The 16,941-nt window shown below is 52.5% G+C and overlaps 1 protein-coding gene across 1 annotated transcript in view; it reads left to right on the forward strand.

Annotated features, from left to right (window-relative positions):
- The window catches only part of TFR2 (transferrin receptor 2), a 21,048-nt gene extending 5,410 nt beyond the window's left edge, over positions 1-15,638 (forward strand). The window contains exons 5-19 of the mRNA XM_011985673.1: positions 3,857-3,997; positions 4,070-4,181; positions 4,287-4,409; positions 5,229-5,345; positions 5,482-5,621; positions 6,378-6,541; positions 8,187-8,306; positions 9,296-9,378; positions 9,466-9,529; positions 9,628-9,695; positions 9,782-9,858; positions 9,941-10,025; positions 10,111-10,338; positions 10,691-10,831; positions 14,946-15,638. Coding sequence (XP_011841063.1) covers positions 3,857-3,997; positions 4,070-4,181; positions 4,287-4,409; positions 5,229-5,345; positions 5,482-5,621; positions 6,378-6,541; positions 8,187-8,306; positions 9,296-9,378; positions 9,466-9,529; positions 9,628-9,695; positions 9,782-9,858; positions 9,941-10,025; positions 10,111-10,338; positions 10,691-10,831; positions 14,946-15,215 — 1,933 coding nt within the window. The 3' untranslated portion in view covers positions 15,216-15,638. The remainder of the gene's footprint in view (positions 1-3,856; positions 3,998-4,069; positions 4,182-4,286; positions 4,410-5,228; positions 5,346-5,481; positions 5,622-6,377; positions 6,542-8,186; positions 8,307-9,295; positions 9,379-9,465; positions 9,530-9,627; positions 9,696-9,781; positions 9,859-9,940; positions 10,026-10,110; positions 10,339-10,690; positions 10,832-14,945) is intronic.
- Positions 15,639-16,941: the final 1,303 nt, after the last annotated feature.

Here is a 16,941-nt window from a genome sequence, read left to right on the forward strand (position 1 = left end):
AACTCCTGACCTCAGGTGATCTGCCTGCCTCGGCCTCCCAAAATGCTGGGATTACAGGTGTGAGCCACTGTGCCCGGCAATTAATGTATTTTTCTTAGAGACAGGGTTTCACCATGTTGGCCAGGCTGGTCTCAAACTCCTGGACTCAAGCAATCCTCCTACCTCGGCCTCCAAATTTCTTGGATTACAGGCATGAGCCATGGTGCCCAGCCTGTTCAGGGCTATATATATATATTTTTTTTGAGCAGTGTTTGGTTATCTGGGTACAGGCTGAGCAGGTAGATAGTTTGACAGGTCTAGAAGCGGGGTGCGGCACTGAGGTAAAAGACGGGTAGCAGTTTTGGGGAGAGAGCAAGGATGTTGCGGTGAGCTGAGATCGCGCCATTGCACTCCAGCCTGGGCAACAAGAGTGAAACATGGCTCTGGGTGGGATGGAGAGGGAAGAGACAGCGAGGGGAGATGATAGACGTGGAGTTACAGGACATTTGTCATGTTCAATGGGGTTGAAGAGCAGGTACAGCGAGGGTAACTGGGGGAGTTGGAACCTGACAAAGTTTACTCAGAGAGTAGGATTCTGGAACCTTGAAAACTTCCTGATACAATATGTCCTATGTATCTCAGAGTCTCCAGCACCTACCACAGTGCCTGGCACTTACTAGATGTTCAATAGATCCTCAATGGATAAGTATTCCAGAGATGGAGTGTGGGCAATGACAAGATGCAGGATACAGTCCAGGTGCAGTGGCTCATGCCTGTAATCCCAGCACTTTGGGAGGCCAAAGCAGGTGGATCATCTGCGGTCAGGAGTTCGAGACCAGCCTGGCCAACATAGTGAAATCCTGTCTCTACTAAAAATACAAAAATTAACTGGGCGTGGTGGCGCATGCCTGTAATCCCAGCTACTCGGGAGCCTGAGGCAGGAGAATCGCTTGAACCTGGGAGGCAGAGGTTGCAGTGAGCTGAGATCGCACCAGTGCACTCCAGCCGGTGCGACAGAGCGAGACTCCATCTGAAAAAAAAAGAAAAGATGCAGGGTGTGACCAGGGAAGTGGACTGCCTGGACTGGAGGTGACAATGATGAGATAATTAATTCATTTATCCAACAAATATTTTGGGGGATCTACTATGTGGCAGGTGCTAAGCTAAGCAGGTAGTGGTGAGATAACAGAGACTGAAACAGTTTAACTTTGTTCTCATGGTGCTTACAATCCACTGAAGAAAACCAATACTAAACTAACAATCATTCACGACTACATAATTACGACTGAAATCATTGCTTTGAAAGAAAAGCAAAGGATGTGAGGCTCAGTGTGGTGGCTCACATCTGTAAGCCTAGCACTTTGGGAGGCTGAGGTGGGAAGATCGCTTGAGCCCAGTTTGAGACCAGCCTGAGCAACATAGAGACATCCTGTCTCCTAAAAAAATAATAATTTGGCCGGGCACGGTGGCTCACGTCTGTAATCCCAGCATTTTGGGAGGCCAAGGCAGGTGGATCTCCGAGGACAGGAGTTTGAGACCAACCTGGCCAACATGGTGAAACCCTGTTTCACCCTTTTTAGTCTCTACTAAAACTACAAAAAAAATTAGCTGGGCATGTTGGCGGGCACCTATAATCTCAGGTACTTGGGAAGCTAAGGCAGGAGAATCGCTTGAACCTGGGAGGTGGAGGTTGCAGTGAGCCGAGATTGTGCCATTGCACTCCAGCTTGGGCAACAAGAGTGAAACTCCATGTCAATAATAATAATAATAATTTAAAAAAATAAAAAATTAGCCCGGTGTGGTGGTACATGCCTAGAGTCCCGGCTATTCAGGAGGCTGGAGCAGGAGGATGGCTTGAGCTTAGGAGTTCAAGGTTGCAGTGAGCTATGGTCATGCCACTGCACTCCAGGTTGGGTGACAGAGCAAGACCCTATCTCCAAAAAAAGAAAAGAAAAGGGGCCGGGCGCTGTGGCTCACACCTGTAATCCCAGCATTTTGGGAGGTGAAGGTGGGCTGATCGCCTGAGGCCAGGAGTTCAAGACCAGCCTGGCCAACATGCCAAAACCCTGTCTCTACTAAAAAAATACAAAACTAGCTGAGTGTGGTGGTGGGCGCCTGTGGTCCTAGCTACTCAGGAGGCTGAGGCAGGAGAATCACTTGAACCCAGGAGACAGAGGTTGCAGTGAGCCGAGGTTGTACCACTACACTCCAACCTGGGCGACAGAGTGAGACTGCGCCTCAAAAAAAAAAAAGAAAAAGAGAAAAAAAGAAAAAGAAAGAGAAAGAGAGAGAGAGAAAGAAAGAAAGAGAGAGAGAGAAAGAAAGAAAGAGAGAGAGAGAAAGAAAGAGAGAGAGAGAGAAAAGGGTGTAAGGAAAGACTATAACCAGGGTCCTGATTTAGACTGCAGTTCAGGGAAGGCTTCCTTGAGGAACTGACGAGTCCAAACTGACAGGATGAGTAATTTGCCAGGCAAAGAGACTGTGGAAAAAATATTCAGGTCAAGAGTCACCACTTGCGAAGGGTCTGAAATGGAAGACGGTGGCCTCTTGGAGGAAGGGAAAGACGGTCCACGTGGCCGGTGAGGTGGATGTAGCTCAGGCCCTAAAGGGCCTTACTGGCTACTTTAACTGTTTTGAATTTCATTCTAAGAGGAAAGAGAGAGAACTGGAGTGTTTTGAACAATATAGTATCATTAGATTGGAGGGATTTTTTTTTAAGGTTGGGTGTAAAGAATGGAGTTGATTGTACTCATGAGACCATAATACAGTGTACGCATTGGTCGGTGAAAGGACCTTCCTTTCCCATTAATTTTCCTGCCTCATCTCTGAGTGATCCTCCCCACTCCCCTCCCCATAAGTACCTCATCTCATGCTTTTGATGTGTGCCTTTAAATATACATATGAGGCGGGTCGCAGTGGTTCATGCCTGTAGTCCCAACACTTTGGGAGGATCACTTAAGGCCAGGAGTTCAAGACCAGCTTGGGAAACATAGCAAGACTTCCTATCTACAAAAAATTTTTAAAAATCAGTGGTTGGTGGCGTACACCTGTAGTCCCAGCTGCTCAAGGAGGCTGAGGCAGGAGGATGGCTTGAGCCCAGGAACCAGTGATTCCCCTGGGTACCTTGGTCTAAAGTGTCCCCATGAGGCCCACTTGGAGGATAGGGGAGATGAGGAGGGTCTCTGCCTGCCCAGTTAGCTTTTTTGAAGAAAAGTGTTTGGGTGTCTGGTGTGTGTGTGTGTGTGTGTGTTGTGTGTGTGTGTGTGTTGACGTGGGAGGGAGTGGGATTAGGGGGAGAGAGTTTGGCTTGAGCTGGGAAGAACCTACAGGATGATGGGCAGGACTCCCAGCTATGGGAAGTCAGGTTTTAAGCAGAGGGAGGTCTTGAGATTCTCGGGGGCCGCCCTGGTAGTGATGGGAGAAAATGGGTCTGTGGAGGGCCCTGCACGGTGGCTCACGCCTGTAATGCCAGCACTTTGGGAGGCCGAGCCGGGCAGATCACCTGAGGTCAGGAGTTCAAGACCAGCCTGGTCAACATGGTGAAACCCGTCTGTACTAAAAATACAAAAATTAGGCGGGCATGATGGCACCTGCCTGTAATCCCAGATAGGAGGGAGGCCGAGGCAGGAAAATGGCTTGAGCCAGGAAGGCAGAGGTTACAGAGAGCAAGAGTGGGCCACTGCACTCCAGCCTGGTCGACAGAGGGAGACTCAGACTTAAAAAAAAAAAAAAATAGCGTCCACAGGGAGAGCTCTTTTCCTAAACTCAGGAACCCCTCGCTGCCCCTGACCCTGGAGACTCCACGTCTCTGGCATCCTTCCCTCTTCCCTCCCTCTCCTCCGGGCACTCAGAAAAGTCCCCACCTCTCCCCGCTTAGGCAAACCAGCCTTCGGGAACGGGTGGCAGGCTCGGCCGGGATGGCTGCTCTGACTCAGGATATCCGCGCGGCGCTCTCCCGCCAGAAGCTGGACCACGTGTGGACCGACACGCACTACGTGGGGCTGCAATTCCCGGACCCGTGAGTGGGCGCGGGCGGGGGCCGCGCGGGAGGGGGACGCGGCTTGGGGCGCTCACCAGCCCCGCTCCCCAGGGCTCACCCCAACACCCTGCACTGGGTCGATGAGGCCGGGAAGGTCGGAGAGCAGCTGCCACTAGAGGACCCTGACGTCTACTGCCCCTACAGCGCCATCGGCAACGTCACGGTGAGCCCCTCCTGCCCGCTTCTAGGATGGGGCGCGGCACGAGCCCTTTCCTGGGTCTCGGAGTTGGGACGCGGGGAGCGTGCCTCACCGTCCTCTTGTCCCCAGGGAGAGCTGGTGTACGCCCACTACGGGCGGCCCGAAGACCTGCAGGACCTGCGGGCCAGGGGCGTGGACCCAGTGGGCCGCCTGCTGCTAGTGCGCGTGGGGGTGATCAGCTTCGCCCAGAAGGTAAGTGCCCCTGGACAGAGTGAGGGCGTGGGCCTGGGAACCGGAGGGTCGGACTGCCAGTGAGAATGGTTCAGGGTGCTGTGAGAAGGAGATAGGAAAGAAACATGTGGATGGTAAGAAAATATAAGCTGGGAACAATGGTTCTCACCTGCAATCCCAGTACTTTAGGAGGCCAAGACAGGAGGATCGCTTGAGACCAGGAGTTCAAGGGCAACACAGTGAGATCCCCCTCTCTACTAAAAAAAAAAAAAAAAAAAAAAAAAAAAAAAAATTCTTTATTTTATTTTATTTTATTTTAGTTAGCTGGGCTGGTGGCACGTGCCTGTGGTCCCAGCTACTCTGGAGGCTGGGGTGGGAGGATCGCTTGAGCCCAGGAGTTCCAGGCTGCAGTGAGCTATGATCGCACCACTGCACTCCAGCCTGGGCAACAGAAAGGATTCTGTCTCAAAAAGAAAAAAAAAAGAAAGAGAAACAGAGAAGGGAGGGAGGGAGGGAGGGAGGAAGGAAAGAAGGAAAATGTTGGCTGGTCTGGGAACTGAATCAGAAGGAAAAAAAATTTTGGCTGGGAACAAATTGGGGGTTGGGGGAAATCAGATGGGGAAGGGAACAGGAATATGGGGTACCATGGGGCCCGGTGGGGTTTGAGGGCTGCCCAGGAGCTGCTGAGGTTGGGAAAACACAGGCCAGGTGGTGGCCCCACACCCTCTCCGTGGGATGGACAGTTGCAAGCAAAAGCCTTGCCATTTGCTGGTTTCTCCTGCCCTTATGAATCTGGTTTTTTTCTGGGAGAAGGAGTCCTCTAGTCACCTTCCTCCCCAGGTGACCAATGCTCAGGACTTTGGGGCTCAAGGAGTGCTCATATACCCAGAGCCAGCGGACTTCTCCCAGGACCCACACAAGCCAAGCCTGTCCAGCCAGCAGGCTGTGTATGGACATGTGAGTCTGGGGAGGCTGGCCCTGCGGTTCCTGGGTCCCGAGGCCACACCTTCTTGCTCAGAATGGGGCTGGCATGTTTTTCATTTTTCCTGAAAGCCCAACTCACAGCTTTGCGTGGGCACCCCTTTCCCCGCAGGTGCACCTGGGAACTGGAGACCCCTACACGCCTGGCTTCCCTTCCTTCAATCAAACCCAGTTCCCTCCAGTTGCATCATCGGGCCTTCCCAGCATCCCAGCCCAGCCCATCAGTGCAGACATTGCCTCCTGCCTGCTGAGGTGAGGGGAGTATTGGGGACCAGGAGAGGAGGAGGCAGAGAGAGGGAGGCTGCAGCGAGGCCACAGGGTGACTGTGGGTGAACTAGAAAAAGGTGACTCTTGTTTAAGGCTGCAATGAACCATGATTACACCACTGCACTCCAGCCTGGGAGACAGAGAGACCCTGACCTTCTTCTTCTTCTTTTTTTTTTTTTTTTGAGATGGAGTCTTGTTCTGTCATCCAGGCTGGAGTATAGTGGTGCAATCTTGGCTCACTGCAACCTCCACCTCCTGGGTTCAAGTGATTCTCCTGCGTCATCCTCCCGAGTAGCTGGGATTACAGGCGTGCACCACCACACCAGGCTAATTTTTGTACTTTTAGTAGAGAATTTCACCATGCTGGCCAGACTGGTCTCAAACTCCTGATCTAGTGATCCGCTTACTTCGGCCTCCCAAAATTCTGGGATTACAGGTGTGAGCCACCACGCCTGGCCGAGACCCTGACTCTTAAGAAAAAAAAAAGTGACTCTTCTGGACAGACACGGCCTTTCTCCAGGGTTCACTGTCTGGCAACTGAAGTTCCCACTGGATTGCACACCTACCTCAGCTGAGAACCATCCAAGGCAGCCCTGACTGCACTGCCCTGCCTAGGCAGGGTCCAGAGGCAGCAATCTGGAGCCAGAAAGGGTGGGAAGGAAAGAAAGAAGGAAGAGAGTGATTTGAACTCTTCTGGGTCTCTCTACAACTTCCAACCCTTTCTGCCTTCCTCCTCTCCAGGAAGCTCAAAGGCCCTGTGGCCCCCCAGGAATGGCAGGGGAGCCTCCTAGGCTCCCCTTATCACCTGGGCCCCGGGCCAGGACTGCGGCTAGCGGTCAACAACCACAGGACCTCCACCCCCATCAACAACATCTTTGGCTGCATCGAAGGCCGCTCAGAGCCAGGTATGCTGTGTGTCCAGTATCACTCACAGCTTGTGGTGGGCTGGGGGGAATTTCTGCCCATACATCCTGGCAAGATAGGGGGCTGGTGCAGGAGGCCCCAAGAGGGGACAGGAGTGGTGCCCAGAGGAGGGAAGCTGGCGAGTTGAGGCTGAACTGGGTCTGATGGTGGCAGCAGTGAAGAGACCTCACCTTCCAGCCTGTCTAGTGATGGAATGGGGGTTGTTGCCCAGTAGTGAGCTCCCCAGCACTGGAAGTGAGCAAGCCTAAGTTGGATAATGTTGTAATAGAAACTCAAGCAAAGGCCGGGTGTGGTAGCTCACGCCTGTAATCCCAGCACTTTGGGAGGCTGAGGCGGGTGGATCACTTAAGGTCGGGAGTTCGAGACCAGTTTGGCCAACATGGTGAAACCCCGTCTCTACTAAAAATACAAACATTAGCTGGGCGTGGTGGCACGTGTCTGTAATCCCAGCTACTCCAGAGGCTTGGACAAGAGAATCGCTTGAACCCTGGAGGTGGAGGTTGCAGTGAGCCGAGATTGTGCCATTGCACTCCAACCTGGGCAACAGAGCAAGACTTTGTCTCAAAAAAAGAAAAGAAAGAAAGAAGAAAGAGAGAAAGAGAAAGAAAAAGAAAGAAAGACAAAAAAAGAGAGAAAGAAAGAAAGAAAGAAAGAAAGAAAAAGAAAGAAAGGAAAGAAAGAAAGAAAGAAAGAAAGAAAGAAAGAAAGAAAGAAAGAAAGAAAGAAAGAAAAATGAAGGAAGGGAAGAAAGGGAAGGAAGGAAGGAAGGAAGGAAGGCACTCAAGCATGAAAGAGAGATCAGATCAGTTTAGATAGGACAGATGGCCCTTTCAAGCGTAGCTGGACGTGGATGGCAGTGGAGAATCAAAGTAGGTAATTGAAGATGGGGCAACAAAGCCAAGACTCTGTCTTCACAAAATATTTAAAAATAAAAGAAATTGGCAGGGTGCAGTGGCTCGAGCCCGTAATCCAGCACTTTGGGAGGCTGAGGCGGGTGGATCATGAGGTCAGGAGATTGAGACCATCCTGGCTAACACAGTGAAACCCCATCTCTACTAAAAATACAAAAAAATTAGCCGGGCGTGGTGGTGGGCACCTGTAGTCCCAGCTACTCGGGAGGCTGAGGCAGGAGAACGGCGTGAACCCGGGAGATGGAGCTTACCTTGAGCCAAGATCGCGCCACTGCACTCCAGCCTGGGAAACAGAGTGAGACTCCGTCTCAAAATAAATAAATAAATAAACAAACAAACAAAAGAACTTAGCCGAGCATGGTGGCACACATCTGTGGTCCCAGCTACTTGGAAGGCTCAGGCAGGAGGATGGCTTGAACCAGGGAGTTTGAAGCTGCAGTGAGCTATGATCGCATCACTGCACACTCCAGCCTGGGTGACAGAAACCCTCTAAGTCCAGAATGACTGCAGGCACCCAGGTGAAGGAATGTGCCATTTAGGGAGGGCCAAGAGGGGAGAGGTGCCCTCTTTAGGGACTGGAGGGACTACAGGGCTGGGGTTGCCCAAATGTGATGGGCTGAGAGATACAGGCTGATAGAGGATGCCCCCAGGGTACAGGGGGTAGACTTTGGGTACTGCCAGTGTCAGAAGTGTGTCCCAAACATCCCCTCCCCAGATCACTATGTTGTCATCGGGGCCCAGAGGGATGCGTGGGGCCCAGGAGCAGCTAAATCCGCTGTGGGGACAGCTATACTCCTGGAGCTGGTGCGGACCTTTTCCTCCATGGTGAGCAACGGTAAGGTCAGGGTCAGGGCCTGGGCCTGGGCTAGGCAGCGGTGGACCTGTGACCCGAGGAGGATAGGGCAGAGAGGCAGTGAGGGACACAGACTGGCCAGTGGTCAGTTGGACCTCAGCATCCACATTGTACCTGAGTGGCCCTGGGCCAGTCACTTCACCTATATTTCCTCACCTAAAATGAAAGTGAAGCCGGGTATGGTGGCTCACGTCTGTAGTCCCAGCACTTTGGGAGGCCGAGGCAGACGGATCACCTGAGGTCAGGAGTTCGAGACCAGCCTGGCCAACATGGTGAAACCCTCTACTAAAAATACAAAAATTAGGCAGGTGTGGTGGAGGGTGCCTGTAATCCCAGCTACCAGGGAGGCTGAGGCAGGAGAATCGCTTGAACCTGGGAGGCGGAGTTTGCAGTAAGCCAAGATCGCACCACTGCACTCCAGCCTGGGCAACCGAATGAGCCTCCGAAAGAAAGAGAGAGAGAGAAAGAGAGAGAGAGAGAGAGAGAGAAAAGAAAGAGAAAACAAAGAAAAGAAAAAAGTGATATGAATGATAATCATAGTCCATGGGTCTGTGTCAAGATTAAGCATGTTGGGTTGGACATGATGGCTCATGCCTGTAATCTCAGCACTTTGGGAGGTCAACGCAGGAGAATCACTGGAGGCCAGGAGTTCAAAATCAGCCTGGGCCACATAGAGGGACTGCATCTCTACAAAAAAAAAAAAAATTTTAATTGGCTGGACTTAGTGGTGCATGCCTGTAATCCCAGCTACTTAGGAGCCTGAGGCAAGAGGGTCACTTGAACCTGAGAGGTCAAGGCTTCATTGAGCCATGATTGCACCACTGCACTCCAGCCTGGGCGAGAGAGTGAGACCCTATCTCAGAGAGAGAGACAGAGAAGCAGAGACCCTGGGGGGTCAGGGCAGAAGAAGACAAAGAGAGGGCCTTTGCTTGGCCTATGCTAAGCCTGTCCTCCTTCCCCTCTGCCCCCAGGCTTCCGGCCCCACAGAAGTCTCCTCTTCATCAGCTGGGATGGCGGTGACTTTGGGAGCGTGGGCTCCACAGAGTGGCTAGAGGTGATGTGGGGTCCTGGGCAGGTCGTTAGGCAGTGGGGAGAGGGGGGGGCGGGGGATTCCCACCCCACACTGGTCACCCACCCACAGGGCTACCTCAGCGTGCTGCACCTCAAAGCCGTAGTGTACGTGAGCCTGGACAACGCAGTGCTGGGTGAGCCGGGGCAGTGCCACCACCTGGCCCCCTAGGGTCCACCCTTGCCTTTGGGGCTAAGCCCTGAGCCTGGCATCCCTCCCCTCCCCTTTTTCCAGGGAATGACAAGTTTCGTGCCAAGACCAGCCCCCTTCTGACAAGTCTCATTGAGAGTGTCCTGAAGCAGGCAAGAGCACCCCAGGAATAGAGGGTGAAGGGGAGTAGGTTGGGGGGAGGAGCAGAGCGTGATCAGTGCCCTCCCCCCAACCCCAGGTGGATTCTCCCAACCACAGCGGGCAGACTCTCTATGAACAGGTGGTGTTCACCAATCCCAGCTGGGATGCTGAGGTGTAAGTTGTGGGGGTAGGGAGAGCTGGGGAGAGATGTGGGGGAGCCTGAACCCACAGATCCCTCCAACCTGCCTGCCCCCAGGATTCGGCCGCTACCCATGGACAGCAGTGCTTATTCCTTCACGGCCTTTGTGGGAGTCCCTGCCGTTGAGTTCTCTTTCGTGGAGGTGAGACGTCCTCCCCCTGCCCCAGACACAGCGCTAGTGTCTCAGCCTGTCTGCCTCTGCCCCAGCGTCCACCCTGTCCTGGCAGGACGACCAGGCCTACCCGTTCCTGCACACAAAGGAGGACACTTATGAGAATCTGCATAAAGTGTTGCAAGGCCGCCTGCCCGCCGTGGCCCAGGCCGTGGCCCAGCTCGCAGGGCAGCTCCTCATCCGGCTCAGCCACGATCGCCTGCTGCCCCTCGACTTCGGCCGCTACGGGGACGTCGTCCTTAGGCACATCGGGAACCTCAACGAGTTCTCTGGGGACCTCAAGGTTCAAGAGGCCCACCCTGCTCTTGGCCTCTGGGAGTGGGAGGCACTGCCCAGGCCAGGGGATCCGGCCCCTTCTCTCTGCAGTCCCTGGGGTCTAGGTCCTCTCTGGCAATCCAGCCCTTTAACCCCCTGCCTCCAGTCTCCCAGCCCCCAGCACGTGCCATCTCCCAACCTGGCAGGTGCAGGATCTTCTCCCCACTCCCTTCATCCACCCCCAGCACTCTGTCCTCGTCTACCTCCTCCCTCCTGCCAGGTCTAGCCCCCTCCCCCATGCTAGGCGGGGGCCCTTGTCACCACGCTAGGCGCGGGTTCTGGCCCCTGCCGCCAGCCCCAGCCCGCGCCTCCGCCCCCAGGCCCGAGGGCTGACCCTGCAGTGGGTGTACTCCGCGCGGGGGGACTACATCCGGGCGGCGGAGAAGCTGCGGCAGGAGATCTACAGCTCGGAGGAGAGAGACGAGCGACTGACACGCATGTACAACGTGCGCATAATGCGGGTGAGGCCCCGCCCCTCTCGCCCCGCCCCCAGTGTCCTGCCCCTCCCCTGGGGCTCCGCCTCCCAGACCTGGCCCGGTCTGCGAGCTCCTCTCTCTCCCCGCCTACACAGTCCCGGTCCTCTGGGTGCTCTCTTCCCAGTCCTGGAAGCGCAGTGCTCATAGATCGGTCAGGCTGGAGGACCTGAGCGATCAAAGTGATGAAATGGATAGGGAAGGCCAGCCCTTTAGCCACGGTAGCCTGGTTTACGCCTGGCAGAATTGGGACAACTTACCCTCCCTCACCCCTCCTCGCTGACTCCCCTCCTATAGCTCCCACTGCCTCCTCGACCCTTCTGGAAAGAAAAAGCATGTCCACACTTGTCCACAGTATAAGGTTACAGACTGGGAAGTGCAAAACGCTAAAGATATTCAGAGTATAGAGAGTTGTTTTCCTTCTGGCAATGAAATGGGTGAAATCCAGAAAGGCTGCCTGGAGGAGGTGTCAGGTGAAAGTTAAGAGCTTATTCCTTCACCAATCCCTTCTGCTTAGCTTTCAATCCTTTGCAGCCCGCACCCCACCTCCAGTTCCAACTCCTCCTCTTCCTTGCATTTCCTCACTCCAAGAACTCAACCCCTCAACCCTTTGATCTCAAGAAATGGGTGAGTAGGGACTGTGGCCTTGGGGAAAGGTCTGCAGGGCAAAAAGTAAACAGGATAGTCTTCAGTGAGTGTGGGATGAGCTGGGAACTGCAATGTACACAGAGTCACATGTGCACATGTACTCACGGTTTTCAGAGTGAGCATGGCTACCCCTTGGAGGCTCATGTTCTCTCTCCTCCTTGCATTTTCCTGCTTGTGCCCTCTGCCTGTCCCCCTTGACCATTTACAAACCTATTGCTCTTGCTCATTCTCCCTTGCCCAGACTAGAGTGCAGTGGCACCATCTCTGCTCACTGCAACCTCCACCTCCTGGGCTCAAGCGATCCTCCCACCTCAACCTCCCTAGTAGCTGGGAGTACAGGCACATGCCACGACGGCTGGCTAATTTTTGTATTTTTTGTAGAGACAGGGTTTTACCGTATTGCCCAGGCTGGTCTCAAACTCCTGGCCTCAAGTGATCCTCCCACCTTGGCCTCCCAAATTGCTGGGGTTACAGGCGGTGAGCCACTGCATCTGGCCTTCTCCTCTCCTTCTTATATCTCTCTCTCCATTCACTCTTCTTTTCTGTTTGTCTCCTCTACTGTGACACGGGTGACCCTGGGGTGAGGCAATAGATTGGATATGGTTCATTCTCATTCACAGATCTTGGTTTAACCTCAGCTGTGTCAGCATCCAGAAGACAAAAAGACACCCTCTTTTCAAAGTTGCCATACCCCTGTCCCCACTAGGGATAAAAGGGACCTGTGTGTTAGACGCAAGACTTAGGCCAGGCACAGTGGCTTATGTCTGTAATCCCAGCACTTTGGGAGGCCAAGGTGGGTGGATCATCTGAGGTCAGGAGTTCGAGAACAGCCTGACTAACATGGAGAAACCCTGTCTCTACTAAAAATACAAAATTAGCCAGGCCTGGTGGTGCATGCTTGTAATCCCAGCTACTCAGGAGGCTGAGGCAGGAGAATCGCTTCAGCCCGGGAGAGATAGGTTGCGGTGAGCCGAGATCGCGCCATTGCACTCCAGCCTGGGCAACAAGAGCGAAACTCCGTCTCAAAAAAAAAAAGAAAAAAAAAATGCATTACTCAGGCCAGGCTCAGGGATGGAGAGGGAAGGACTCAGGACTTCAGAGCCTGCAATAGGGTTGGGTCAGACCCAGTGAATTTTGTGACTCTAGACCAGGGATTGGTGAACTACTGCCATTGGCCAAATTGAAACTGCTGCTTGTTTTTTGTTTTTTGTTTTTTCTGAGACAAGGTCTCACTCTGTTGCCCAGGCTGGAGTACAGTAGCATGATCTGGGCTCACTGCAACCTCCGCCTCCCGGGCTCAAACAATCCTCCCACCTCACCTCAGCCTCCTGAGTAGCTGGGACTGTGAGGACACACCACCACACTCTGCTAATTTTTAAATTTTTTGTAGAGATGGGATCTCATGATATTGTCCAGGCTGGTCTCAAAATCCTGGGCCCAAGCGACTCTCCCACCTCAGCTTCCCAAAGTGCTGGGATTACAGGTGTGAACCTCTGCTGCCTGTTTTTATAAATAAAGTTTTATTGAAACATGGCCATACTCATTGGTTTTCATACTCTCTATGGCTACTTCTGTGTAATAGCAGCAACGTTAAGTAGCTGCAATAAAAGCAGCATATTTAGGCCAGCAAAGCCTAAAATATTTACTATCTGGCATTTCGCAGAAAAAGTTTGCTGACCTTGGCTTTAGACTGTGACTTGGATCTTGAAGAACAGGCAGGACGTGGGTTGATGCAAAGTAAGGAGGACATTTCAGGGTGGAGAGACCCAGAATTTGGGTGTGACAGTGAAATCAGTCTGATTTTACTTGGTAGCAGGGTGTGGACCAGCAGAGCCAGAACAGGGGCCCCATAGAGAGGCAGAGGGGAGGGAAGCACCAAATGGGGTTATCAATCAACCGTGGGGAGCCTCGAACACCACGGTTAGAAGTTTGGATGTTAAGGGTGTTAGCATCAAGGAAATTAGGGAGGTTTTTGAGCAGAGAGGTGATGTGAGCAAAGGGGAGTTTTTATTTTTATTTATTTTTCTTTATTTGTTTTTTGGAGACAGTATCTTACTGCTGCCCAGACTGGAGTGCAGTGGTGCGATCCCGGCTCACTGCAATCTCTGCCTGTCAGGTTCAAGCGATTCTCCCACTTCAGCCTCCTGAGTAATTGGGACTACAGGCACGCACAACCATGCCTGGCTGTTTTTTGTTTTTGTTTTTGTTTTGTTTTGTTTTGGTAGAGAAGGGGTTTCATCATGTTGGCCAGGCTGGTCTCAAACTCCTGACCTCAAGTGATCTGCTCACCTCAGCCTCCCAAAGTGCTGGGATTACAGGCATGAGCTACTGCTCCCGGTTGGGAGTTTTTGTTTTTCTGTTTTTCTTTTTCTTTTTTTCCTTTTTTTTTTTTTTTGAGACGGAGTCTCGCTCTGTCGCCCAGGCTGGAGTGCAGTGGCGCGATCTCCGCTCACTGCAAGCTCCGCCTTTTGGATTCAAGCGACTGGGTGAGGAAGGAAGACTAAGGAGAACTACATGTAGGCTTAGGGGTTCTAGAGATAGAAAGAAGGGGAGGCCTGGCTCGGCGGCTCATGCCTGTAATCCCAGCACTTTGGGAGGCCGAGGCAGGTGGATCACGTGAGGTCGGGAGTTCGAGACCAACCTGGCCAACATGGTGAAACCCCCGTCTCTACTAAAAACACAAAAATTAGCTGGGCGTGGTGACGATCGCTTGAACCCGGGAGGTGGAGATTGCAGTGAGCTGAGATCGCGCCATTGCACTCCAGCCTGGGCGACACAGCGAGTCTCCATCTCGAAAAAAAAAAGCAAGAAAAGAAAAAACAAGTAAAAGAAAAAGCACAACTGGTGCAGTTTTGTTACAGGTATAGTAATTATGCAAATAAAGCAAAAAGAAAAAGAAAAACAGAAGAGAAGCCCAGCTGGTGAACATATCCTACCTAGCCACTGGTGACGTCACGGGATGGCTATTCCTGATTGGGCAGCCAAAGGGAGGTGGGACTTAAGGACGCTTTCAACTCGTATTTATTCAGCAGGTAGTAGGTCCCAGGCTAGATTAGAAAATCGCCTGTAATCCCCGTATTTTTGGAGGCCGAGGCGGGCGGGTCACTTCAGGTTAGGAATTCGAGACCAGCCTGGCCAACATGACGAAACCCCGTCTCTACTCGAAACACAAAAATTAGCCGGGCGTGGTGGCGGGCGCCTGTAATCCCAGCTACTCTGGAGGCTGAGGCAGGAAAATCACTTGAACCCCGAAGGTTGCAGTGAGCTGAGATCGCGCCACTGCACTCCAGCCTGGGCGACAGAGCGAGACTCGGTCTCAAAAAAAAAAAAAGAAAAGAAAAGAAAAAAAGGAAAACAGAAAAAAACAAAAAGGCTGACTGGCGGGAAGTGCGATTCGGGCCTTTGCTCCAGAGCCTGAGCCCCCCACCCTGACCTGATCCCCCACTCTGCGCAGGTGGAGTTCTACTTCCTTTCCCAGTACGTGTCGCCGGCCGACTCCCCGTTCCGCCACATCTTCATGGGCCGCGGAGACCACACGCTGGGCGCCCTGCTGGACCACCTGCGGCTGCTGCGCTCCAACAGCTCCGGGACCCCCGGGGCCACCTCCTCCGCCGTCTTCCAGGAGAGTCGCTTCCGGCGTCAGCTAGCCCTGCTCACCTGGACGCTGCAAGGGGCAGCCAATGCGCTTAGCGGGGACGTCTGGAACATTGATAACAACTTCTGAGACCCTGGGGATCCTCAGATCCCCCTGTCCCCTTGTCGAGAGCTCCTCTGCTCCTCGCTTCAATGATTCAGGGTCAGGGAGGTGGCTCAGAGTCCACCTCTCATTGCTGATCGATTTCTCATTACCCCTACACGTCTCTCCACGGAGCCCAGACTGCAGCACAGATATCCACACACCCCAGCCCTGCAGTGTAGCTGACTCTAATGTGATGGTCATACTGTCGGTTAATCAGAGAGCAGTATCCCTTCAATCACAACCCCTTCGCCTTTCTGGGGTCCTCCATACCTAGAGACTAGGCATTGGGACCTGGCCAGCTCTCTTAGTGGGAGAGATCGCTGGCACCATAGCCTTATGGCCAACAGGTGGTCTGTGGTGAAAGGGGCATGGAGTTTCAATGTCAATAAACCACCTGATGTCAATAAACCATCTGGTGACATCTGTTATTGATAAGTGCCTTCATGTTTCTTCCTCACCCTCATGCCCATCCCATCCCATCATCCCTTCCTGGAGACCTAGGAAAGGATTAGGCAGAAGGGACCAGAGAGGGTGCACACAGGAACGCTGTCTCCATGGGGAAAACTGAGCTGTTTCTATCACTTAAGGAAACTGCCTAAGGAAATATTGAAGGCCCTTTCTCCAAAGACCACCATAAAGCAGGTGGTCTTTGGAGAAGGGGCCTTCAGTATCCTTTTTTGTTTTTGAGACACAGTCTCACTCTGTAACCCAAGCTGGAGTGCAGTGGCACAATCTCGGCCCACTGCAACATCCGCCTTCCGGGCTCAAGCGATCCTCCTGCCTCAGCCTCCCGAGTAGCTGGAACTACAGGTGTGCACCACCATGCCTGGCTAAATTTTTTTTTTTATTTTAGTAGAGACGGAGGTTCCACCATGTTGCCCAGGGTGGTCTTGAACTCCTGAGCTCGGGTGATCTGCCTGCCTCAACCTCCCGAAGTGCTGGGATTACAGGCATGAGCCACCACACCCGGCCAGTATCTTGTCCTGGGATGAGGAATGGTTACATAATTTGCAAGACCTGCTGCAAAATGAAAAGGCAGGACCCCTTGCTCAAAAGCAGAAAGAAGGCGGGAAGGTCATTTGAAGCCAGGAGTTCAAGACCAGCCTGGACAACATAAGGGAGAACCTGTCTCTACAAAAAATAAAAAACTTTAGCGGGGCATAGTGGTGTGTATCTGTAGTTCCAGCTACTCAGGAGGCTGAGGCAAGGCAGGGATAATTTGAGCCCAGGAATTTCAGGCTGCAGTGAGCTATGATCAATTCATTGCACTCCAATCTGGGTGACAGAATGAGACATTGTCTTAAAAAAAAAAAAAAAAAGACAAGAACAAAGCTTTTTTTTTGTTTTTGTTTTCTACAATTTCTCAACCTGTCATGGTATTCTTTTATTTGATATTTAATGTTGCACTCCCTTGGCCATGGGGACACACTTTCAAAACATAAATTCATGCTTGAACCCGGGAGGCAGAGGTTGCAGTGAGCCGCGATCATGCCACTGCACTCCAGCCTGGGTGACACAGCAAGACTCTGTCCCAGGGAAACAAAAATTATTAAGAATTTCAAGGCTGGCACAGTGGCTCATGCCTGTAATCTCAGTACTTTGGGAAGCCAAGGTAGGCAGATTGCTTGAGTCTAGGAGTTCTGGAGCTGCCTGGGCAATATGGCAAAAACTTATCTCTACAAAAAGTAAAAAAATTAGCCGGGTGTGGTGG

Source organism: Mandrillus leucophaeus, unplaced genomic scaffold (assembly GCF_000951045.1).
Source record: "Mandrillus leucophaeus isolate KB7577 unplaced genomic scaffold, Mleu.le_1.0 Scaffold29, whole genome shotgun sequence".
NCBI lineage: Eukaryota > Metazoa > Chordata > Mammalia > Primates > Cercopithecidae > Mandrillus > Mandrillus leucophaeus.